Below are 26,231 nucleotides of genomic sequence, written 5' to 3'. Positions count from 1 at the left end.
CCCTCTATATATTTCTTCCACCTATCAGCTTTCCGTGCTTTGCTTTGCTTACTAATGTGTGTGGGCCTAATCACCTACGCCAAGGCAGAATCTGCTATCATAACTGGCCAACAGTTTTCGCCAGTTTTCCTTTCAGTTGCTGTATTTCGTTCCGTGTGTATTATCTCTTATTTAGCATAACTCTGGGAACCAGTTTCGAAGCTTATGGAAACTCCAAGCCCGTACTTTCTTAATGCGACTTTCTGCCCAAATGAAAGTCTGCCTGCTACAGAGAAATTAATTATCACTGTATATTTCTAACAAGAAAAGTGTCTAAATACGACGGAGACAGTTCCAGGTGCACAATTTCACACCTTGTGTCTGTAAGGGCTAACAACGTTACAAATAAAAAGATGAAAAGAATTGCTGTTACCTTTACAGAAACTGACAATGTTTTAAATTAGAATCTACAACTCGAGATCACCTCAAGCACGCCAAAGTAGGCAACGGTATTAATGCATATGTAGGAAACATAAAGGATCTTGCATCTCTGAGGCAATTGTAACACCATCACTCATTTTGTGCTTGTGTGTGTAAGTGTGACTGAGAGTTGACCAGAGATTATAAGATTTAATTTCATGTTTTACCTTTTGAAATGTAACTTTGAACATTTTAGCCTCATTCACCTCATTAGTTTAGAGAGGGTGCTGATGACCTCATTGTTGAGCGCCCTGTACGTACAACCAACCAACAGCGATTTTTTTAAAATTTGCATAAAGGTAGTTCGACATGTGCGACGGTTTAAAATGCTGGAGGCCGCAGAACCCCCAAAGCGATGACAGAATGGGCGGAGGTAACGATCCTCGTGAGCTGACCTCCGAGGAACCTTCCTCCGAAAAGCGCTGCGACACGATTCCCGCCGAAAAGCAGAGGCGCGTTTTTGGTTGGCGGAGTGCTAAGGAGGTACTACGGGGTATGGTAAGTTCCAGAAAATCTTCTGGAAGGAGTATGAGCTTCAAGTCATTGGCTGGCAGATTGATGTCCCGTGTATTGGGAAGTAATATTTTTGTAACAGCCCCTGGGATTCGTCAGCTCAGCGCAAACGTAGACGCTGGATGTTCAGGAGGAAGCGAGGTATGGAGTAAAGCAACACTTTCCTCTGGGGTTCAAATGAGGACACTTCTCTGGCGGGATCGATCGAATGCAGTTCCCTCCAAGGATCGATCTAGAGAGTCTGCTGGCAAAGCCATAATGGAGAATTTGGCGATTAGATTTAGCGAAATGTTACTTTCGACACAGGGAGCACGTGAAATCGTTTCTCCGTGACAGAGCTGTTAGTCTGTTTACTCAAGTGGCGATTCTTTAGCTCTACGTGGAGTCTGACACACATTGAAGTGCTTGTTTATGGGAGAATACTTGAGTCGGATTTCTGTTTCTGGCTAGTGAGCGAACAGAAATCTTGACTGGTGTTCTGTCTTGCACTGAGATATTTCAGCCCTAGAGATTGCGGATGGCATATTACGTCCACTGTGTAGGCAGAGAATTGCAAGTAAGCCACGTATGTCATATGTACGGAGGCCAGCACCGCAGTGAGCAGATCATCAAATGGTTCAAATCGCTCTGAGCACTATGCGACTTAACTTCTGAAGTCATCAGTCGCCTGGAACTTGGAACTAATTAAACGTAACTAACCTAAGGACATCACACACATCCATGCCCGAGGCAGGATTCGAACCTGCGACAGGAGCGGTCGCTCGGCTCCAGACTGTAGCGCCTAGAACCGCACGGCCACTCCGGCCGGCTAGCAGATCATCGGTGCAGTACAACTGCTGTCTCTGCTTCAGCAGGTGATACGCGCACTCCGGTTAGGCGGACAGGGAAACACTGACAGTAAATATGTTGAGTTCCATTTGCGTGTCTACTGAGCGTTTTCTGAAAGTGCCAGTCAGGCTGTGGGATTTCTTTTTCTCCCCGCCAATCAGTATCAGCCAACTTATGTTAGTCTAATAACCAGAGAACCAGAAGGGCAGGGGAGCGCTGTCTAAAGAAAGTCAAACATATGCTCTGCCAGCCTCGAAATTACATGTAGGATGGACTCTGACATTGTGTACTTCACATTTATAAATTGTTTTGCACTGTACATGATTTTGAAAATAACAATTTACGGTATCCACGTTGTGATTCATTCTAATAGCATCCCTATAGGTCGATAGGAGTGATTGGTTTGATGTGCTAAATTGAAGTGAAGTAAAACGACAACACGACACTTCGTTTTATGGAAACCTCTAGGTGTAGGTAGTCAGTGGCAAGGTCATCTTAATCATTTGTAGGCGTGAGAATTCCCCTGCGGAGACAACATTAGGCAACCACACTTACAAACGCTATGTTACAAACTCCATGGGAGTTTACGGGTTAATCGAGATGAGAGAATTGCTCAGCGCTAGCTGATTACCTGATTTGTTGGGCTGCAAGCGACTACTGGCTGCATTTGGACGATCTCTCATGCTGGTCCGTCGTCCAAATGCACGGTGCAGTCGTGTGTATATCTGTGTACTGTCCCTTCTATTTTCACGATTTGCGACAGAGTCGGAGCAAACTTTTCCAAGAGACATCTACTAGCTTCCACGATAACATGAGTAGGGCTTGGGCGCTGAAGTCCATCCTCAAAAAGCCAGGAGGCAATCAAGACGAACTATGAGATATTTCGTTGCCAGCCTGTTCAGGTGATATCATAAAACGTCCTTTAGGGAGTCAACGGATCACTAGAGGCGGCAAACTTTATCTTAGATTGCCTAACACTGCACCGCTTCAAAAGTCAAGAATCTGTCAGTAACGAATCCCTCGATACCGAACGGAAGATGTCTATGAAACGCGTTTATAAAACCACAACACTTTTGACCGATCTATCTATACTAACAACGTGATGAAATTGAAAATCTGCAGAGCGCTTATGGCAAACCCCACGCCGCACCTAAGTTACTTGACTATTGGAAGTAATGTAGGTAGGCTACAAAAATTCTACCCCGCGTATCTGAATGCTGACTCCATAGATTTTTTACCGGACTGAGATTTACCAGAAGACGCTAAAAACTTGTAATTCAACCATGGAGGAGGCGTACGATTAATCGTAACACATTGGATTAAAGATTTCAAGAGCGCCACGGAAGTGCTCTACAAGTACCTGTGGGACACTACATGTAAGATGTTATATTCCACGGAGAGCCTTATCCTTATAGTCTGGAGGCAAACGTTCCGTAACATCTTAGCTCGTCCAACAAATACTTCGCATATTGAACACGAGAGTAAAAATGAAGACATTCGGGTATAGAGGAACAAATTTTCTGTCCGCAAATGGAATTACACTCTGATACATTACAATCGTAGTCCTCCCACATCTCACCGTAACGTCGTAAGGCGACTTACAGAGTAAATATGTAGATGCACAGTTCCGTACTTATTCTGAACGGGGGAAGGAAACAATGCACGGCGATGGGGGATGAAGTGCGACGTAGGAGCGGCAGAAGTCCGTCTGGCCGACGTAACACAATGCCTATGATAAAGCGATATAAACAGAAAGTATCTGGTTATAAGGGTAATGCTGACGACTTCGACGTCGTCACACCGTGCAACTACTTAGGAGTAATAACAAGAAGCTATACTGGTGTGCAGAACGTAAAGATGAAAGTTTCTTTCGCATGATGTGTCACTACCAAGAAACATACCTAAATGGAACTTGCATTATACATCGAAAGAACTGCTACAGTATGTCACAGACATTAAATGAAAGAAATCTACATTGAGACGAACAGGAATGACACTTTTATTCAAAGACAATAATTACACTGAAGTCATCGCGTTTCACGGTGGTAGCCTGGACATTACAAAAGGCGATACATGGTTCGTAATAGGGTGTGGGATCACCACGAATGGCAATGTTGGATGTACCCTGATACGGCGAGGAGTGGGTATATGTCATGCACCCAGAACATTATCGAAAATGATGGTTTTAGTCGTCCGGGTGTTGCGGTGTGGGGAGGTATAATCTTGCCTGAAGGTACTGAACTCCAAATCTTTTAGAGCGGTACAGTCACCGGTCAGCGTTATTGTGACACTGTACGTCTTCCGCATACGCTTATTTTCAGGGGTGCATTCGGCCCTGGCTTCATTTTTGTGGATACCGGTCATCGCAGGTGGAAGGTCTCTTGGAACGAAAGGATATTCGGCGAATAGACTGGACTGCCCGTTTCCCCGACCAGCACTAACGACCATCAAACATTCGTCAACCGAGCTGGTAGTTGATGGAACGCCCTACCACAAGAAATCCTTAGCAGTCTTGTGGCTAGCATGGGAGCACGCATTGACGCCCGTCTTGATCACACACCCAATTAAGAACAATCTCCCGCTGTATGTTATGTCCAACTGACATCATAAATCGCGGTGACTTTAGTGTAATTATTGCGTATTCTTTCATTTACCTTCTGTGCTACGCTGTAGTAGTTTTTACTGTGCATGGTCGAACTTCCATCGAGCTATGTTACTTGGCAGTGACACATCATGCGAAAGTCGCTTTCGCCATTAAGTTTTGCACACCACTCTCTTTTAAATGGGACCATCACGTAAAATCAGTATTAATGAAACTGAATGAAAGAATAAAAATAAATCTAAATGTCGTGTGACTAGAGCCTCCCTTCGAGTACACCATTCGCCGGGTGCAAGTCTTTCGATTTGACGCCACTTCGGCGACTTGCGCGTCGATGGTGATGAAATGATGATGATTAGGACAACACAACACCCAGTCCCTGAGGGGAGAATATCTCCGACCCAGCCGGGAATCGAACCCGGGCCCTTAGGATTGGCATTCTGTCGCGCTGACCACTTTTATTTTTATTTTTTATTTTTTTAAAATTTCGTTCGTTGTATTTGGTCGAGGCGGACGTCACATGACCTCAATTGAAGTTCGTTGTTGATCTTTTCACTCAGTTTTTTTATTACAGAGACACGCCAGGTCTCTGACCGAACACGCTGAGCTACCGTGCCGGCTACCATTCAGCTACTGGGGGCGGACAATGAAAGAATTAGATTGATTACAAGGGTTCTGGGAAATGCAACGAATCTGCAAAGGAAATCGGATACCAGACGCTAGTGCGTCTAATCCTAGGATATATTTCTAGTGTTTAGAGTCGTTCTTAAGCAGGCATGACAACAGGCATCGAACGAATTCATAGGATCGCTCGAAGGATCGTAACACCGTTTTAGCCTATACGAAAATGTAGCAACGATGTTCAGGGAAATTAAATGGGAATTCTTGGAGGAGGCACGACCTACTTCTCGCAAAGTCATATTGATTAAATTGAGGGAACATGTATTCGAAGAAATCTGTGCGACCACTACGCTGCCACCAACATTCATTTCGCGTTGGGATCATTAGAATAAGATGGTTCAGATGGCACTATGGGACTTAATATCTGAGATCATCAGTCCCCTAGACTTAAACGTAACTAACTTAAGGACATCACATACATCCACACCCGAGGCAGGATTAGAACCTGCGACCGTAGCAACAGAGCGGTTCCGGGCTGAAGCGCCTAGAACCGCTCGGCCACCACGGCCGGCTTTAGAATAAGATGAATGTAATTGTAGCGCATATATAGGAATAGAGACAATTATATTCCATCGGTCTTTCAGCTAATGCGACAGGAAATGGATAATATCGGTACGCTGTACCCTCAGCACGGATGTGTGTGTGCTGTAGAGCGTCCGCTCCAGTTTCAAGCGGCGGCGCTGCGGCGCTGTGGCCCGGCCGGGCGCGCACTGCCAGTCCCAGCCGCGGTGACGTCAGCAGCGACCGAGCGACGGAGCCGCCTCAGCCGGCGCTTCTCGAAGCTGCGGCGCCACGCACAGCGCGCCCATCCGGCCCGCGACTAAAAACACTGCCACCACTGCGAAGACGCGTACACTTTGCGATTCATGTATGAGTGGTTACTGGGATCGTTTAAACTCGTACACCTCTGGACTAGAAATTACAAACAACGACGAAATGATTACATAGAGCATAACAATTTTGACATGGGAAACACTCAATATCAAGTCACCATAAAATGTTTTGTTTGTGGTGGTTTACCGCCAAAGAAAATTCATTCAAAGAAGGTGAAAATTCGATATGAGTGTGCTCCCACATTTTCAACATCGCCACGCTTTTCTTCAAAATCGTCCACGTGAAGGACACTCCGAAACAGAAATCATAGAAGAAAGCAGAAAGTACGTAACATAGTATTCGACGGAAAGCATTTAAAATTTTTTAACTGATCGAAACAGCTCCTGTCGTATGAACAACATAAGAAAGAGTGCTGCATATTTTACATGCAGAGGAGAGTTTTGAGCTCGAGGAATCTTACGAGAATCAGGGGTTAATGGTCAGTGGTCGTCGCAGTGCGGCGAGCGGGTAGTTGGGAATTTCGGTCTGACGCAAAGCGTGTCCGGATGGCCGAACCGGTTAAGGCAAAAGTTCTACAGGATCGGCGCATCTGAGTTCCGGTCCGGCACAGATTTTCAACTCTCGCCATTGCATAGCCGCAATGTCTTCTAAAATTGTCTCGAAGTCCCATTGACTTTCTTCCCCTCCGACCGTAGATGCTAGTATGCGAGCAATGAACAGTGAATAATGGATTGGTAAGTGGGAATATCTCAACACCGCTGTAACACAAGTCTCAAAGTAAAACCATGCCATCTGATTCTTATTGCTCTGAATCACGAAATCATTGTTATTATAATAAATCACTTCAAAGCCAGTTGAAAGCAATGTCTTACGCAAAGATCCCGTATTCTAATCATCACTGGTCGATCACCATGAAAGTTCATAAAGTATGTGCACACACTTTTTATGAATGTACAGTATCGTGCACAAACGTACAAACATTTTCCGAGGTAACTTGAGACTTAATTCAGTTTCAACCGCACCCGGGAACTGTCCACGGTGCACACTTATTGCCTGTCGGAATATCAGTCAAAGGCTGCCTTGTAAGGTAGCCTATCGTTTCGCGCCTGCCTGTTACGACGTGCTTATGATTGGTCGGTTCAGTCAGCCAAAGGTTTATAACGATAGACGAAATTTTTTATTAAGCTTTGAGAGTGAACTTACAGTTACTGATGAACAATTTCATAAGCATAAATGGAACTCTGTACAAACAGTAAAAACCTCTACGAAAAAAAAGAAACGACGCAACAAGAAGGAATTATGCAAATTGCACAGAAAATCGGTAGATGTGATGTACATATAAAAACAAACAAATGATTACAATTTCAGAAAACTGGATGATTTATTCAAGAAAAAGAGCTTCACAAACTGAGCAAGTCAATAACGCCTTGATCCACCTCTGGCCCTCATGAAACCAGCTTGATTGACAGAGTTGTAGTATGTCCTCCTGAAGGATATCGTGCCAAATTCTGTCCAATAGACGCATTACATGGTAAAATGCCGAGCTGGTTGGAGGATCCTGCCCATAATGTTCCAAACGTTCTCAACTGTGGAGAGATCCGACGACCTTGCTGGCCAAAGTAGCGTTTGGCAAGTACGAAGACAGACGTAGAAGCTCTCACCTGTGTGGGCCAGCATTATCTAGCTGAAATGTAAGTCCAGAATGGCTTGCCATGAAGGGCAAAAAAATGGGGCGTAGAATATCATCGACGTACGTCTGTGTTTGTAATGATTCCGCGGCTAAAAACCAAAATGAAATGAAATGAAATGGTACCCCAGACCATCATCACTCCTGATTGTCGGGCAATATGGCGAGCGACAGCCAAGGTGATGTGCCACCGCTGACCAGGGAGTCTCCAGATACGTCTTCATTGGTCGTCGGGGTCCGCCCCAATAAGTGAGTGGTCAGCATGACGGATTGCCGTCCTACGGGCCCGGGTTCGATTCCAGGCTGGGTCGGAGATTTTCTCCACTCAGGGACTGGGTGTTGTGCTGCCTTCATCATCATTTCATCCCCATCCGCGCGCAGGTCGCCCAATGTGGCGTCTAATGTAATAAGACCTGCACCAAGGCGGCCGGACCTGCCCCGTAAGGGGCCTCCCGGCCAGTGACGCCAAACGCTCATTTCCATTGGTCATTGGGGTTTAGTTCGAAACGGGACTCATCACTGAAGACAGTTTACTCCAGTCAATGCGATTCCAGGCCGAATGTGCTCGACACCACTGCAATGGTAGTCGGCACAAGGGGCGCCGTGAGCTCAGCCTCCTTACTGTGAGCCACTTATTAATAGTCCTTGTGGTCGCTGAAGCACCAATCGCACGTCGGATCGATCATAATTGAGTTCTCACCTTGTGTCGTTTCTCTTGGTCGACCACTTCCTTCTTGACGCTGTGTTCGACCATGGTTCACTCATTATTGACAACATCGTCGAATAGTGACATCGCTCATATTCAAACGTCGAGCGATTCGCCAATTACTGCAACTGGCATCTGTGAGCCCAAGTACGTGTTCTCTCTCAACAGCTGACGTCCGCGTGATTTGTTCACGCTCCTGTCACGAGGGATCGTTATTGTCCGACCGAGTACACAGAATGAAATTCGCAAAGAGATTATGCCCTGGTAGGGACATGTCCCGTGCTTACTATCCTTCCCAGCTGCGCAACGAAATTGTTCTGCAATAACACGCACTCATCCATCGGCAACCAGAGTTTACAATTTAGCATTTTCTGTCGATGCCTGTATCAATATCGATTTGTGACCAATTTGCATAACTCCTTTTTTTGTCTTAGAGTGTATAAATAATCAAAGTTACGGGCTTGGCGCCAAGTCAAGTAGATAAATCACCGCTTTCTCTGTACTCTCCAGCAAGATACTGCTTCTACTCGCAACAACTTTCCCATGCTTCGTGACGATTTTCCGCTTCTACATCTACATCTACATGATTACTCTGCAATTCACATTTAAGTGCTTGGCAGAGGGTTCATCGAACCACAATCATACTATCTCTCTACCATTCCACTCCCGAACAGCGCGCGAGAAAAACGAACACCTAAACCTTTCTGTTCGAGCTCTGATTTGTCTTATTTTAATTTGATGATCATTCCTACCTATGTAGGATGGGCTTAACAAAATATTTTCGCATTCGGATGAGAAAGTTGGTGACTGAAATTTCGTAAATAGATCTCGCCGCGACGAAAAACGTCTTTGCTTTAATGACTTGCATCCCAACTCGCGTATCATATCTGCCACACTCTCTCCCCTATTACGTGATAATACAAAACGAGCTGCCCTTTTTTGCACCCTTTCGATGTCCTCCGTCAATCCCACCTGGTAAGCATCCCACACCGCGCAGCAATATTCTAACAGAGGACGAACTAGTGTAGTGTAAGCTGTCTCTTTAGTGGACTTGTTGCATCTTCTAAGTGTCCTGCCAATGAAACGCAACCTTTGGCTCGCCTTCCCCACAATATTATCTATGTGGTCTTTCCAACTGAAGTTGTTCGTAATTTTAACACCCAGGTACTTAGTTGAATTGACAGCCTTGAGAATTGCACTATTTATCGAGTAATCGAATTCCAACGGATTTCTTTTGGAACTCATGTGGATCACCTCACACTTTTCGTTATTTAGCGTCAATCGATGATTTGCCGTCTATTACTGCGAACTGCGACCTTTGTGGGATGGGAAGGTCCACTGATATTGACTGCTTGCCAACAGACAGCAGCGTCATCTTTCACATATTGTGTGATGAAACATGACAAAATTTGGCTTAAATGCGGCTTAAACGCCACGAACTCCACACGGATGTAGACACGCTTACATCTTTTAAAACTTGGCCACAAGCAAACGTGGAAAGAAATTCCCCATAAATGCTTCTATCGTTTTAAAAAGAGTCCAACTGTTTGATGATTTGGTACTACGGTTGAGAGGTGGGCCTGTCACTGCAAGCAAGAAATGAAGCGGCATCCAAAGCAGTGGGCAGAAGCAGATAGCTCTGTGCTAAGAAAGGGTGAAGCAAATTTCTTCTGCTGAAAAGATACTGGTCAATGTTTCGCTGGAAGCAGAGAGTGAAGCTGTTACTATCTTTATGGATGAGCAGTTACGTGAAACGAGTCTTCGACTGCCATCAACCACCTAGGGGATTTGTAAATGGGAGGTATCTGAAGCGTGAATAGCTGAAACATTCACCCTTTTTATAAGATCCGGGAACTTCTGACTTACACCTTTTCCTACTTGTAAGTAAATTTATGACTGGAAAATGTTTAGAGTCCAATGAAGAGTTACGGCAGCTGTAGATCGAGATTTTCCAAGCATTCCACAATGACCCTCAGGTGTGGAATCCAGAACCTATAAATCCATTGAATAAGTTCATTGACATAAAATACTACTACGTCGAAACATTTTCGCTCGGATCGAAACATTTTCGCTATAACCCTTCGTACTTTATGTCAGCATCCAGAGCAACAAAAAGACTAATTTTTTAAGGAATTAGGTTATAACAGCGCTTGATGAGTTTACAAGATATTACCTGACAGGCCCTCTCAGGATCAGACGGCTTGTAAGACTACGTTTTCAAACGGTGACTGTTAATGCAACATACAGAATATACACTGATGAGGCAAAACATTTTGACCACATGCTTAATAGTTTTTTGTTCATCTTTGGAACGAAATATATAACTGATTCTGCGTATCGGGTTTCCGACAGTTTGTTGGTGTATTTTTGGAGGTTTGTGACATTAGATTTCGACGCACAGATCAAGTAATTCTCGCAAATAACTGGCCGCTGATTTGCGGACGTGGTGTTGGCGCCCAATAGCGACCCGGACGGGTTTCGTAGGAATTAGATCAGGCGAATCTGCTCGCCGAGGCATCAACGTGAGTTCGCTTTAATGCTCCTCAAACCACTGTAGCAGAGTTCTGGTTTCGAGACAGGGACAATGATACTGCTGAAAAATGACATCGCTGTCGCGGAAGACATCGAACATGAAGGGATGCCGGTGGTTCGCAGCATTCAGCGTGTCTTCGATTACTACCACAGGCCCTATGCAATCACAGGAGAATGCTGTCCATAGCATAATACTTCTCCCACCAGCCAGCGTCAGTGGCGTAGTGCGTCTTTTGAGCCGCCGTTCACCTCTATGAAGACGTTTGTCGAGACTACCATGGACGTAAAGTAGCAGAAATGTGATTCATGCGAACAGCTCACACGTTTCCATAGGTAGACCGTCGAATTTCGATGGTCCCGTGCCCACTGCAAACGTAATCGACTATGTAGTTGGGTAAACAAGTGAACACGTAAGGGTGGTCTGGTGCGGAGCTCCATCTTCAACAATGTGCAATAAACAGTGTGCTCCGAAATACTTGTGTGTGCACCAGCATTTGCTTTTTCGGCGCCGGCCACAGTGGCCGAGCGGTTCTAAGCGCTTCTGTCCGGAACCACGGTGCTGCTACGGTCGCAGGTTCGAATCGTGCCTCGGGCATGGATGTGTGTGATGTCCTTAGGTTAGTTAGGTTGAAGTAGTTCTAAGTCTAGGGGACTGATGACCTCCGATGTTAAGTCCCATGGTGCTTAGAGCCATTTGAGCTCTTTCGGCAGAGAGGCCACAGATCAACTTCTATCCTACGTTACAGAGCAGACAAGTCTTCGAGGCCCACGTTCTGTGGAGAGTAGTGGACGTCCAAAGATATAGCGCCTAGTGGTACTTTCCATATCCTTCTTTCTCTTTCTACAGATGCTCAATACAGTAGCACGTGAATATTCGACATAATAATCTGCCCTTTGTTAAAGTCGCTTATTTCAATGGATTTGCCCATTTGCAGCCAATATCTTTGGTAGGGTGGTCCCCTGCCCGTGTCTGCTCCGCTTACATACGTTTGCTATGCGTCACGTGCCCGAAACGCCACTAGGCGGCATCCAACGTCGCGGTGGGCAGTGGTCACAATGTTTTGGCTGATCAGACAAAACAGTCAAGCTCCAACGAGATGTGGTCAGATGTTAATGTATGTTCGTACATGTATACGTCATCGGTAAGTCTGTAAATAATTAGAGCTGCAATTCTCTGTGGCAGATAGAACGGCCAACAAAGTGCATTAGAGCTGTTCGTGTTTAGCGTTGTTACCAGGCCTGATGCGGGATATAGGGGGCGTGAACAGCGGCGGAGGTTGAGTGATAACCGATGCTGGGCTGCGTGCGAACGAGAGGGCAGGAATATTTCTTTAAAGTCAGCACCGCCATTAGACTGTTGTTTACTTACAGAGTTACATTTACACTTACACAATCATGATTTCGGCTTCAGAGTGCCATTATCAAGTGCTTTCTGAAAGCAGATTAGACAATAACAGTAAAATACATAACAAGTGATATAACCGTATAACAATCTATATTTGTAATGCTTACTTACAAGTGTTATAAACTGCCTAAGATGGCATATTGTCGTATTAAAATACACTATTTGACGCACTGTCTAAGAGTCGACGTATCTGGCAGAGCTTACTGCCTTGTTTCATTACTGAGTACACCATCTTTACTGAATAACAGTTGGCTAAGTGTCAAATTGTCTTGGTCAAAGAAATTCCTGTTACAAGCAGGTGAGTCTTTGTACTCAATGTCCAATAGGATAGGAAAGGTTAGGAGCAATTTATTTTCTGTGGTAGTTGTTACATCAGTAATGAAACAAGGCAGTAAGCTCTGCTAGATATGTCGACTCTTAGACAATGCGTCTAATAGTGTATTTTAATGCGACAATATGCCATATTAGACAATTTACAACACTTGTAAGTAAGCATTACAAATATGGATTGTTATACGTTTATATCACTTGTTAAGTATTTCACTGTTATTGTCTAATCTGCTTTCAGAAAACACTTGATAATGGCACTTTGAAGCCGAAATCATGATTGTGTAAGTGTAAATGTAACACAGTAAGTGCCGGCCTCGGTGGTCTAGCGGTTCTAGGCGCTCAGTCCGGAATCGCGCGACTGCTACGGTCGCAGGTTCGAATCCTGCCTCGGGCATGGATGTGTGTGATGTCCTTAGGTTAGTTAGGTTTAAGTAGCTCTAAGTCTAGGGGACTGATGACCTTAGATGTTAAGTCCCATAGTGATTAGAGCCATTTGAACCATTTGAACACAGTAAGTAAACAACAGTCTAATGGCGATACTGACTTTAAAGAAATGTATTATGACTGTGGCCCCAAATTTATTGAAGGGCAGGAACACTCGTCGTCAAGGATTCGATCGACGACGTCTGACCACCAAAAGGGAGGATCGGCGTATTGTCCAGCAAACACATCATATCCCCTTCACATTTGCGCCGGCCGTCGAAGAATTAGTAGTTGATTGCCTGCAATCTATGTAATACGGCATCATTCGTCAGAGACTAGCAGCAACTGGACTAGGGAGTTGCCGTCTCATAGCTAGGCTGCCGATAACACCGCAACATAGACGGTTGCGTTTGGAGTGGTGCCGTGTCAGGAAGCGTTGACTGCTGACGAATGTCGCGTTATGTGGTTCTTCACTACCGCAGATGGCCACTGCTGTTGAGTACGATGGCAGCCCGGGCAGGCAAAGCTGTGCTACTCCTAATATCAAGGTGTGGGGAGTCGTCGGTTATAACTTCAGGTCACAGCTGGTAGTGGATGAGGAACTCTGGCAGCACAACGATAAGTAACGGACTTCCCGAGTCCTCGTGTGTTATCTCTCATGCGACAGTATCATGGTACCATTTTGAGTAAGAAAGTCCTAGTCCAGATATGGCACTGGATGCGTGATGCTGATGTCCTCCCGTGACCAGTAAATCACCCAATCTGCCCCCGGGACCAAGGCGGACGTCATCTCCGTTCATCGATGATACCAAGAACCATTTACAACAGTTCTGGGTCAGCTTGCCTCAGGAGATGATGCAAGGCTTTATGACACCGTTCCCAGCCGAATCATTGCAAGCTTCCAGGCCATATTAATAAGTTGGTTCATTTCGCCAAGTTCTTTGTAAATTTGACTCGATTTTGTAATCACTGACATGACATTACGTATCCTCTCAACCCGTGAAGTTTCATTTCGTCTATTCTCTGGATGCTTCATTTATTATGCAATGGACTTTATACTGTGAAGAAGATTTGCACATTACTGACAACATCTAAAAGTGTACATTGTTGATCTCGCTCTAATGGCGACTCAAAAAAATGGTTCAAATGGCTCTGAGCACTATGGGACTTAACATCTATGGTCATCAGTCCCCTAGAACTTAGAACTACTTAAACCTAACTAACCTCAGGAAAGCACACAACACCCAGTCATCACGAGACACAGAAAATCCCTGACCCCGCCGGGAATCGAACCCGGGAACCCGGGCGCGGGAAGCGAGAACGCTACCGCACGACCACGAGCTGAGGACTAATGGCGACTCAAGGAGCTGTTGAAGGACAGGTATTACTTTGATCTCTTCGGATTACAAGCTATTGGGACAGTCATCTGGGCCTGTTCTTAAAGCAGCTGAGTTGTAATAGCGACTCTAATAAGTAGGTTCCAGTAGCGTAAACGATGGTGATTATTCGTATGTGCTTCGGACTCACAGTGCGGTTATTAGCGCCGTTTTCATTGATATGTGAATATGATTAATATCATTAAAACTCTAAAATATTAACCGTCCTACATTTATTTCTTTAAAACTTGTCGCTGTATGACACTTCAGTACACTTGAATGCAATATAGCTTGATGACACACTTTTATGTGTGACGATACCATTTTTCTTTGTAGTTACAAACTTCGTTACTCCAAGACTTCTGCACTGAGAATTGTTAATTGTTATTGTGAACAATTTGGCGATGATCGGAGGTCGGTATGTGTGGCCTCATTTCCCTATATTTTCAGCCAATAAATAAGCAATGAATTATTGCCAACGTTTATCCAGTCACGTCACATCATTCTTACTTCCTGCGATTGACTTACCGTGTTCCTAATTTTCTTGTAGGTTTATTGTGACCATGTTGTCGTTTCTTCTGTTTATTGCCCTGTCATTTTCTGACTTTTTTTTTTTTTTTTTTTTTTTTTAGCGGTGTTGTTTTCACTCACTGCTTGATCTGTGAATCTTGATTGATTTGACTCTGATAAAGGAATGTTTATGTTTAGATTAGGTTGTGCATTTTCTTTTCTTTTCTGCGCATTAGACCAGTTTGTGCCCGTTTCAGTTCTGACCATTAATACATGTATGACAGCAAAGAGGAGTTTATGTAAACATACATATGCGTATTTCTGTAATATTTCGATTTTTTCCTTGTTTTTTAAAATGTTTCTTGCTCTCTGCATTGTTTGTTTATATTAGCCGAGATTTTTTGTAAAGCTCAGCAAAGCACTAAAGCTCTTCCTCATCGTTTCTGTCTAGTCGTAATGGATATCTTAACTTCACATACTGAGTTCTGAAATTGCGACAAAACTTAGCGATGGTTGACAGTGTTGATGACGAATACCTATAATTTAAGTCGCGCGCTGCTGCGGCAGGTAGCTAACAGAGTGCACTCTTCGTGTTTCAGTGTGCAACTTCGTAGTGCACGACCGCTGCCTGAAGACCGTGGTCTCCCCCTGCTCCAGCATCGCAGCCAGTCTCATCAAGGTGAGTACCATACACAGCTGTGTCCGCAGCTGCCGTAAGCAGTGGCCGCGCGTCTGTTTAGCAGAAAACCACACATTTACATCTCATGTCATCTGTTTATGACGCCTTACCCACTCAGCAATAAGAGAATGGTGAGCGAGAGATCACACAATCTTCGATACCTTTGTCTCCCAGTACGTGTCACCTCATTATCTATACGGTAAACCCGGCACAGGTGCCGCATATTTTGTACATTTTGTTATATCGCTGTAGAATTACTCTAGATATTGTTACAAACTAATGGAGCATAAGTTTAAAATTTTTGCGTTATATCACGTATGAGCAAAACGTCGGTAAGCGTAAATGAAAGGGAGAAAAGCAGGAACAAAGGAATTGCATAAGCGGGGCCTCTCCCTGGAAACCTATATAGATGCCGATCTTCCGCGGGAGAGATTCCGCCTGCAAAATAATTACAACAAAATAAAATTTAAGCTGATTTCTGGAACTTAAATATAACAGAGGTCTATAACAGACAACAAGACAATTATATGCGTACAACTGAGTACCAATATGAGATGAATCATAATTTACAACATTAACTTACGTAATATTTTAATTTCGATTTATAGCGTACAAGATACAAATTTAAATAGATTATTTCTTAGTGCTTTGTTCTTTAGAATCTTTCCTCCCATATTCTACACACATGTTCACATACATAGAGCATGTTTCGTGGAGCTAGTGGTTGCAGCTCACACATTGGATTCAGTCATCTATGTGTGGTTAGTAAATAATTTTCCCAACATTCACAGCAGCGTTTTTGGTCTAAATTAATTAAGGTATCTATCAGTCCCAGCTGGTACGGACAGACTGAGGAGCAGTATTCAAGTAGTGGTTGAACAAGGGTTTTACAAGCTACCTGCTTTGTAGGCGGAATACACTTCCAGTGAACCTGGAATCTGTGATTAGTATTATGTGGTTGTTCCATTTTAAATCACTTCTAGATTATGGATGTGACTGCTTCCAGCGATTGTTCTGCAATCGTGTAATCATCCAATAACGTGTCTTTCTGCCTTTTTACATGCAATATATTTTACATTTGTTTACGTTGTGGATCAACTGACAACCCCTGCAACAAGTGTCGATCCTGTGCAGGTCTTCCTGCATTTCGCTACAGATTTTTAGTGTCGGGTTTTCTCTGTAAACAACAGCATCATCCGCGCAGCTGCCAGGTTAGCCGAGAGCGCTAATGCCTGCTTCCTGCACTCGGATGGGTGTGCTGGCATCGAATCCGCCCGGCGAATTTACGACGTGGGCCGGTGTGCCGGTCAGCCTGGATATGGTTTTTAGGCGGTTTTCCACATCCCAATAGGTGAATACTGGGCTGATCCCCACGACCCACCTCAGTTACATGAGTCGCAGACATTTGAACACATTCGTACTATTTCATGGATTAAACTAGACGCAGACACGTGGGGTACACTCATTCCATCCTGGGGGGGTACAGGAAGGGCATCTGGCCACCCTCTGACGCTAACATCTCCAAATCCATAGTAAAAAGGCCGACCCCGCGGTGAAGTGGGACATGAACAGCATCATCCGCAAAAAGCCTCTTGGAACTTCCAACTTTATCCACTGGCTCATTTATATATATGTTGCGAGAAGTAATGGTCCTATAACAACTCCTTGGGCTATGTCAGAAGTTACTTTTACGTTTGAAAATTTCTCTCCTTTGAGAATGACCTGACATGTTCCCATTGCAAAAAACTCTTCAATGCAATCACACACCTACTCTGATATTCTGTATGCACAATCAATATGTCACAATGGGGAAATGTATGGAAAACTTTCAAGAGGACAAGAACTACAGCATCAACCTGGACGTCAGTATCTACTGGTTTCTGTATCTCGTGGGCGAAAGAGCAGGCTGGGTTTCCCACGATCGTTGTTTCTGGAATCCACATTGATTGCTACAGAGGAGATTTCCGGTCTCTGGAAGCGTTATAATACTCGAGTATAAAACATGTTTGAAAACTACAACAGACCGAAGTCAGAGAAGTAGACCTATAGCTTTGTGCGCCTGTTCGATGACACTTATTGAAAATGGGAGAAACATGCCCAAGCTAAATGGAATGACGCTCAATCAGCAAATCCCGTCTGACACTGCGGAGTGTGGACACTTGTCAGACCGCGTTTAAGCATAGAAGAGCGTATTCTTTCTCAGAAAATAGCTGCAAAAGCACAAGGATGCAACTTGTGAAGCTCATTTGTAACGCGGTTCAGTTCTTAAACAGACACGACGTTCGTCCGATACATCAGAAAATGTGCAAACTCACGCAGCGAGAAACCCTTTAAAATGAAGCAACTGGAACCTGAAACATGTCTGAGGACGCGTCTTGTACAGTTCTGACAGGCATCCACTGCCACCTATTGCAGTTCTATACTCTTTATTAAGGTAGTGTGGAATGTGGGGCAAAGTAAATGCAGTCGCCATCAAGATCTCTGTAGTATCAGAGAGAATGGTTCAGGAGACCTCAAACACAATATTGTACGAGTAATGATGTCACTGTAGTGGTCAGTGCAGTGCTGAGAGTACGCGTGCGGTTTCTTCAAGATTAGGAGGCACTCATCGCATCGCCCCAATATGCCGAGAATTCGATGACAATGTAGCCCTGTAAGACGCCGAGACCTCTGCGGACGTTCGGCACGCATACAGAATAAGACAGAACTCTACCGACCAACTCTCGGAGGGGATTGTACACATCAAAATAATAAAAATGTCTGGTAAACACGGGGTCTGAACTGGATAATACCTTAAGAGCTATGAGCACTTGTCCAGTGGAAAAGATGTGTCGCACAGCAGCGAAGATGAAAAAGTGGCCCTTCAGAGGCCATGTTTACTGGGGCTTCATTCTTGTTTTTGTCCATATAAATTTCTCAAAACGTGTAAAGCAAAGAGCTTTCAGTAGAAGCGATTTGTCTCACAGTACCGAAGATGGCCTAGAGGCCATTGTCGTTAAGGTATGCGTTTAAGAGCCCATGTTTACTAGACATTTTTCCTAGTTTTTATCTGTACTGAAAGTTTATCTGCGGAGTTCTGGTTCACCTTATATAGCAGCATTCAGTAAAACCAGACCAATAGTTTCTAAATATGCTCTAATTCTATGCACAACATATTTTTTTATAAGGATAAATCATTAAAATTGTTACTAGTACTAGCTGTATGCATGATGGAGCAGCACCATTTAGCCTTGTAAACCACATGTAGGCAAATACATCTAGGAAGTCAGGGCTCTAGCGTTTAAGAGGCTGGGTCTGACTTGGGTGCTGGTTGTAAGTGTAGCATTCTAAAGTAGGTATGCAACTAGAAAACAGCCGGTAGAGGGCAACACTCACTGCAATTCCGAGACAGTACAGTCCTGTGGCTTTTGACAAGAGCAGTCGGAGTAGAAGATTTATCCAATATTCGATCTCATCAACTGTTAGTTTTTAGTTTGTAAGACATTTAGTTAAATTAGACGGTAAAATAATTTCAGAGAATAAAAACAAGCGCTCACTGCAAACTAGCTCCCTCAGAATGAACAAAAACTCATACAAAACAGAAGAAACCGCAGTCCATCTGACCTTCTTGACAGTCGGCCAAAATAAATAGCTGTAAAAAGAAAAAAAATGTTCCACAGGGTACTCCCATGAGACGGTTCCACGTGAATAGCCCAGAGCCTACACAGCATCGCAGGTACACTGCTCCACATGTCGAGCACACACGATTTGGGAATCACTCAGAAGGCGCACCTCGACCACAGTACGGAAAGTATGGAAAATCTAGATCAGCATCACTGGACCGGGATTTAAATCACACTCCTTACTAAGATGATTGGAGTGCCTTAAACTAATGTGTAACCTTTGTCGGTAAAGAAGGCGTGGTTCATTATATGTCCAATTTATATTCAATATCTGTGACGCACTATCATGTAAGACTTACTACATGTTTCAGAGGTACATGTTAAATGTTATCTGGTACTTTAGGAATTGCTGACTGATAGATTCTACTATAGTAGATACCATGCATAGTTGTGATAAGGAAGTTACTACTGCATTTTATTTCGCCTTCGTAAGTACTCTGTAAACCACTATAATGTGCATGGCAGAGAGTACTTATCATTGTACCACATATTAGGATTTTTTCCTGTTCCAGTACCCTGTGTTGCGCGAAAGGATAATTGGTGAAATGCGTTTGTGCGGGCCGTAATTAGTCTAACTTCACTGTCCTTACGGAGGCGATATGTAAGGGGATGATGAATATCTCTAGATTCCTTACTTAACATTGGTTCTTGAAAATTTGTAAGTATATTTACGTAGGAAAACTGACGTTTGCAGCCGGCCGGTGTGGCCGTGCGGTTCTAAGCGCGTCAGTTTGGAACCGCGTGACCGCTACGGTCGCAGGTTCGAATCCTGCCTCGGGCATGGATGTGTGTGATGTCCTTAGGTTAGTTAGGTTTAAGTAGTTCTAAGTTCTAGGGGACTGATGACCTCAGTAGTTAAGTCCCATAGTGCTCAGAGCCATTTGAACCATTTTTGAACTGACGTTTGCCTTCAAGAGCCTGCCAATTCAGGAATTTCAACTTTTTCCTGACGCTCTTCCGTGAGTCAAACAACCTGTTACCATTCGTGCCGTCCTTCTTTACAGACGTTCAAATCGTTTGTCGGTCCTATTTGCGATGGGCCCCTACACACTTGAGCAATATTCTAAAATAAGACACACATGTGAAATGAAAGCAGTCTCATTTTTAGACTTGACTTGTACTACCATATTCTGGTTACCCATCTTGAGCTACATTCCACTTATTGATGGAAGAGCGCACTACTATGTGAATGCCGCAAGATGGCTAATAACCCCGACATTCCATTATTGAACGATGTACACTCCTGGAAATTGAAATAAGAACACCGTGAATTCATTGTCCCAGGAAGGGGAAACTTTATTGACACATTCCTGGGGTCAGATACATCACATGATCACACTGACAGAACCACAGGCACATAGACACAGGCAACAGAGCATGCACAATGTCGGCACTAGTACAGTGTATATCCACCTTTCGCAGCAATGCAGGCTGCTATTCTCCCATGGAGACGATCGTAGAGATGCTGGATGTAGTCCTGTGGAACGGCTTGCCATGCCATTTCCACCTGGCGCCTCAGTTGGACCAGCGTTCGTGCTGGACGTGCAGACCGCGTGAGACGACGCTTCATCCAGTCCCAAACATGCTCAATGGGGGACAGATCCGGAGATCTTGCTGGCCAGGGTAGTTGACTTACACCTTCTAGAGCACGTTGGGTGGCACGGGATACATGCGGACGTGCATTGTCCTGTTGGAACAGCAAGTTCCCTTGCCGGTCTAGGAATGGTAGAACGATGGGTTCGATGACGGTTTGGATGTACCGTGCACTATTCAGTGTCCCCTCGACGATCACCAGTGGTGTACGGCCAGTGTAGGAGATCGCTCCCCACACCACGATGCCGGGTGTTGGCCCTGTGTGCCTCGGTCGTATGCAGTCCTGATTGTGGCGCTCACCTGCACGGCGCCAAACGCGCATACGACCATCATTGGCACCAAGGCAGAAGCGACTCTCATCGCTGAAGACGACACGTCTCCATTCGTCCCTCCATTCACGCCTGTCGCGACACCACTGGAGGCGGGCTGCACGATGTTGGGGCGTGAGCGGAAGACGGCCTAACGGTGTGCGGGACCGTAGCCCAGCTTCATGGAGACGGTTGCGAATGGTCCTCGCCGATACCCCAGGAGCAACAGTGTCCCTAATTTGCTGGGAAGTGGCGGTGCGGTCCCCTACGGCACTGCGTAGGATCCTACGGTCTTGGCGTGCATCCGTGCGTCGCTGCGGTCCGGTCCCAGGTCGACGGGCACGTGCACCTTCCGCCGACCACTGGCGACAACATCGATGTACTGTGGAGACCTCACGCCCCACGTGTTGAGCAATTCGGCGGTACGTCCACCCGGCCTCCCGCATGCCCACTATACGCCCTCGCTCAAAGTCCGTCAACTGCACATACGGTTCACGTCCACGCTGTCGCGGCATGCTACCAGTGTTAAAGACTGCGATGGAGCTCCGTATGCCACGGCAAACTGGCTGACACTGACGGCGGCGGTGCACAAATGCTGCGCAGCTAGCGCCATTCGACGGCCAACACCGCGGTTCCTGGTGTGTCCGCTGTGCCGTGCGTGTGATCATTGCTTGTACAGCCCTCTCGCAGTGTCCGGAGCAAGTATGGTGGGTCTGACACACCGGTGTCAATGTGTTCTTTTTTCCATTTCCAGGAGTGTATTACCTGTGCACCGAAAAAGATTAAAATCAAACATCCCACTCCTATCACACCCAGGACTCTCGAGGAAATGGGATTCAGTACCATCGACTAGTGGAAACGCTGCTGGCAGCTAAACTGTCCTCCACAGTGCCTGAAACTGCTCTGCATCCACAAGAATCTCCCTGCATTCGACTAGGCTCGGGCAGTTTGAACTGTCGTGAACCGCATCCGAACAGGAAGTGGAAGACGCACACTCTCTCCACAAGTGGGGCAAATCTTCATCACTATCGTGTGACTGTGGTGCGATACGACAGACAGTTGTACCAAGATGTTCCACACGTGCCTACAAGGGTACTTTTGAAGATTTCCTGACAGCGACGAGTGTTGGGATATAATACATAAAAGACCTTCATACCCACATATAGTTGTTGTCACTTGGGTCATTTTACACTGGAGAGCTGTGTTTTCACCTTGACTTGTACTAGTTTTGTAATCTTTGTATATGTATTGCCATACGATGAATAAAATAAAATAATTGATATTGTAGTCATAGGACACTACGTTTTTTCCATGTGAAATTATAAATTCACATTTCTGTACGAGCAAAACAAGTTGCCCATCTTTGCTCCACTTTGAATTCTTATCAAGATCTGACTAAATATTTTTGCACCCTTTATCGGATAACACTGCATTATAGATGACTGCATTATCTGCGAAAAGACTGAGGTCACTATTAACAGTCACTATTAGTATTGTTTGCGAGGACATTAATACTTCCGTTGAGCATGCCTAACAGTGATCGATCGTATTCACCATTCAGTTTCCCCTTTACTTGCAGTTTCAGTATTATCGGGTAGGTTTGGATATGTCGGCTGTAGTTCGCAAACGTTTGTGAGAATCGCCCTGTGAGGCGGATATTAAGTATTAGTCACTCCATTTATGGCTCTCAAAAATATTTATCGCGTTTGCAAGATATTAAGTATCTGAGTCAATTAAGAATGGCAAAGCAATGTAACCGCTATATCTGGTGTTTGTCGCTAAGTAGTAAGAAGTACGGACGCTGTAATAAGTATTGTTCATATAAACGTTTTCTTCAGTTATACTAAAGAATGACCAGGGCGCTGGTGATGGAATGCTTCTCAGAGACACACAATCTGTGACTGCTTCATCGTCTCCTATCCCAGCGTTCCAGCGCAAGTTGTTCGCTACGTTACTGTGGTCTCCTGGTTACTTCATATGAGCTAGTGCTAGTGCACAAGTATCTGTGTTCCGCTGCCCTCCACACAGTGTTTCTACGTAATGTAAAGACGTAGGTGGTGTCCTCAGCTGAAAAAATTATAGTTCGCCAGTTATGACCGAAAGCATCGTTTGACGCGCTTGCAGCTGTTGGAAAAGAAAAGAAAGTCCTCTAAGACAAAGTTTTTAGACGAGAAAGGAGTGTCGAATCCATTCGCTCAGTATCTGCGTCGGTGACAGGGTGCGAGCTTCCACACTGAATTCATGACAACGAGCTAAAAAAGCCCGTCCACTTTTCTGCGACGTGAGGAAGCAATGAGTCAGATGTGTGCTGATATGGTATGGACAGCTTATAAGCTGGATGTGATGAGCAGTGTCTTGTCTGCGTGTTTATTATGAAGATAGATACGAATGGAAAGACGATAGTCCGTCTCCTAAGCTCCTTTTGTTCGACTGACATGTCACTACCCCCTAAACACAAAGTCTTAAGCGACGGATTTGTTGTATGAACTGCTCTGGTGTTAATCCTCTACAGTAGTCCGAGCTGTTATCTGGCTGAATAGCCCCTGACTCAGTCGTTGTTTATTATTCGATCAGCCCGCTCTACCTACAGAATTAAAAAAAAAAAAGGACCAGTGCAGTTGCGGTGTTAAGTGCCCGCCTCCACGCACAGCTCAGCGAGAGGCCCGTTATCTGTTAAAGTTGTCTACCCACTTTCCAGTTTTCGCAGTCTCTTTGGTGACTCAGTCCCAGAGGTCTGAAGTTTTGCATAGAATTCGTGTCTGCTCAAACAAGATTCGGAAGACTGTTTTAGGCAACAGCAAATTTTCGTACTTCATGTGATGCTCGGTGCAGCGACGGGAAACTATTAAAATAGAGTGTCGTGCGTAACTACTCCCACATTCACACGAAATGTTATAAACGTTTGGGATTCTGAGACTCTGACTAGCCTTCACAGGACGCAACGTATCTTTGATTTCCTTAAGCATGCAAAATACAGTTTTAATCCCATTTCCGTATAAGATTCATCCAGCTATACTTGATGTTGCTTCGAAGAAGGGAAGTAACGCCATGCGTTGATCTTGTGTTGCTTGATCAGAATTGAATTTGCATTTTGAAAACGCAAATCCAAGTCTAATTAAGTAAAACAGCAAGTAGAGTACAATGTAAGATAACCTTGTACCAAACTACGAGTAGGTATTTCTATCTAAATCTTTGTTTTATGTTTGCCTTCACAGGACGCAACGTCTCTTTGATTTCCTTAAGCATACAAAATACAGTTTCAATCCCATGTCCGTATAAGATTCCTCCAGTTATACTTGATGATGCTTCGAAGAAGGGAAGTAACGCCTTGTGTTGATCTTGTGTTGCTTGATCAGAATTGAATTTGGATTTTGAAAACGCAAATCCAAGTATAATTAAGTAACACAGCAAGTAGAGTACAATGCAAGATAACCTTGTACCAAACTACGAGTAGGTATTTCTAACTAAATCTTTGTTTTATGTTTGCAAAGGTAGGGCTAAGTCTACACTTCTTATCTTCGTCTGATAGTGTATATTATTTTATGAAACTTTATTGTTCCGCTCCTTATTCCGATGTCGTGAGTAAATACAAATTAACGATGAGAGACGATTAACATCAGCGACACAGACGTAATTTGTTACCGATGTTGTTCTTTTATTCTATCGCGTGCATCCCACGACTATCGGTTTATTTTTAAAAGCACATTACTGTCTTAGGGCACCACTGAGACGTATCACATGATTAGCGCACAGAGAGTGTGTCTAAATACACCTAATAATATTGTAACTCCCATTTCACACTTCGAGGGGTTGTATTTTAGAGCGAGCTTTGAATCTTGTATTTTAGAGCGAGCTTTGAATTCTTTCCTCTAATACTAAAGTTGTTAGCACTGAGCAATATTACGTCCTTACTACAAGGACACTCTGGAAAGCAATGGCTCCGAATTTTTTATGTGAAAATTTAAAACTTCTCAAATAAAACAAACTTTATTAATATTCTATATCTTTATTCTACATGTCCATATTTATTTATGTCGTAGTCATCCTGGCGAACCCATTTCTCCCAATGAGAGACCAGTTTGTTGACATCGTCCCTGTAAAATGGTTCACTTTGTTGATGATGTTCCAATCTCACCTCTGCTTCCACAGCTACATCCTATCAAACTTAAATTCTTTAAGTTCTTTAAGTTTGCTCTCTTGTCTTGGGCGTCAACATGGTGAACCCAGCTTTCACCACCTGGTAAGGAATCCGACACTCTCACGCTCAAAACAAAAAAAAGTTAACAGATGCCCATTCTCCTCTGTTTGATATCAGGAGTAAGTATTCGAGGCACCCACCGTGCACAGACTTTTCTGTACTGCAGTTCTGCAGTTATGGCCCGTGCATGCTCCCGTGAGATGCCACACTTACGTGAAAGGTGTGTATGTGTTATCCGACGATTTTCTTTGATGTTCATCAACCAAACTCCGACGAGTCTCGTCGGTTGCCGTACGCGCTCGTCCAATCCGAGCTCTGTAACACACGTCGAGGTTAGCCCCACTGTCTCCTTCGTCAAGAGCTAGAACAACCCAGCGTCACACGTTACTAATGTCGATACAGTCGTCATCGTGCGCAGCTCTCAGTTTTCTATGTATTTCAATCAGAGGCTCGTTTTCTGTGGATGGAAACCCAATTACAGCAGTCTGTTTTCCGCGCACCGACATAGTTACATTACCCATCGCCATGTTACACGGTACAATACGGAGCCCTCTAGCGGCAGAGGGTTGCAGCTTGCGTCACCAAAGCAGGAAAGTCGACCGAGTAATATGCATGACGTAATACCTCAACCTATACTGAGAACAGAATAAAAACTTCGGAGGCATTACTTTTGAGCAAGGCCTCGTATGTTGCTTACAAATGTAGTAATTGCTGGAATCGCCTAAAATTTCGGTCGCTCTCTCTCCCAACAGACGCTGGAGATTGGAATATTTCACGTTACGTGGGTTCCTGAAGCACAAGAAGCGTTCGTACATATTGAAAAAGGTATCTACTCGGTCCTCACTACAAGCCCTCAAACAGTGTAACAAATATAAATATGGTTTTACATAAGCAAACCTCTTTGGAAA

General features: G+C 44.5%; 1 protein-coding gene across 8 annotated transcripts in view; it reads left to right on the top strand.

Annotated features, from left to right (window-relative positions):
• The window catches only part of LOC126186955 (diacylglycerol kinase theta), a 703,899-nt gene that overhangs the window by 183,458 nt on the left and 494,210 nt on the right, over window positions 1-26,231 (top strand). For all 8 annotated transcript variants that reach the window (XM_049928254.1, XM_049928253.1, XM_049928259.1 and 5 more), the window contains exon 2: window positions 15,483-15,562. In XM_049928254.1, coding sequence (XP_049784211.1) covers window positions 15,483-15,562 — 80 coding nt within the window. The remainder of the gene's footprint in view (window positions 1-15,482; window positions 15,563-26,231) is intronic.

This window comes from Schistocerca cancellata, chromosome 1, assembly GCF_023864275.1.
Source record: "Schistocerca cancellata isolate TAMUIC-IGC-003103 chromosome 1, iqSchCanc2.1, whole genome shotgun sequence".
Taxonomy (NCBI): Eukaryota; Metazoa; Arthropoda; class Insecta; order Orthoptera; family Acrididae; genus Schistocerca; species Schistocerca cancellata.
The sequence above is the reverse complement of the archived record's forward strand: the minus strand, read 5'-3'. Positions and strand labels throughout refer to the sequence as shown.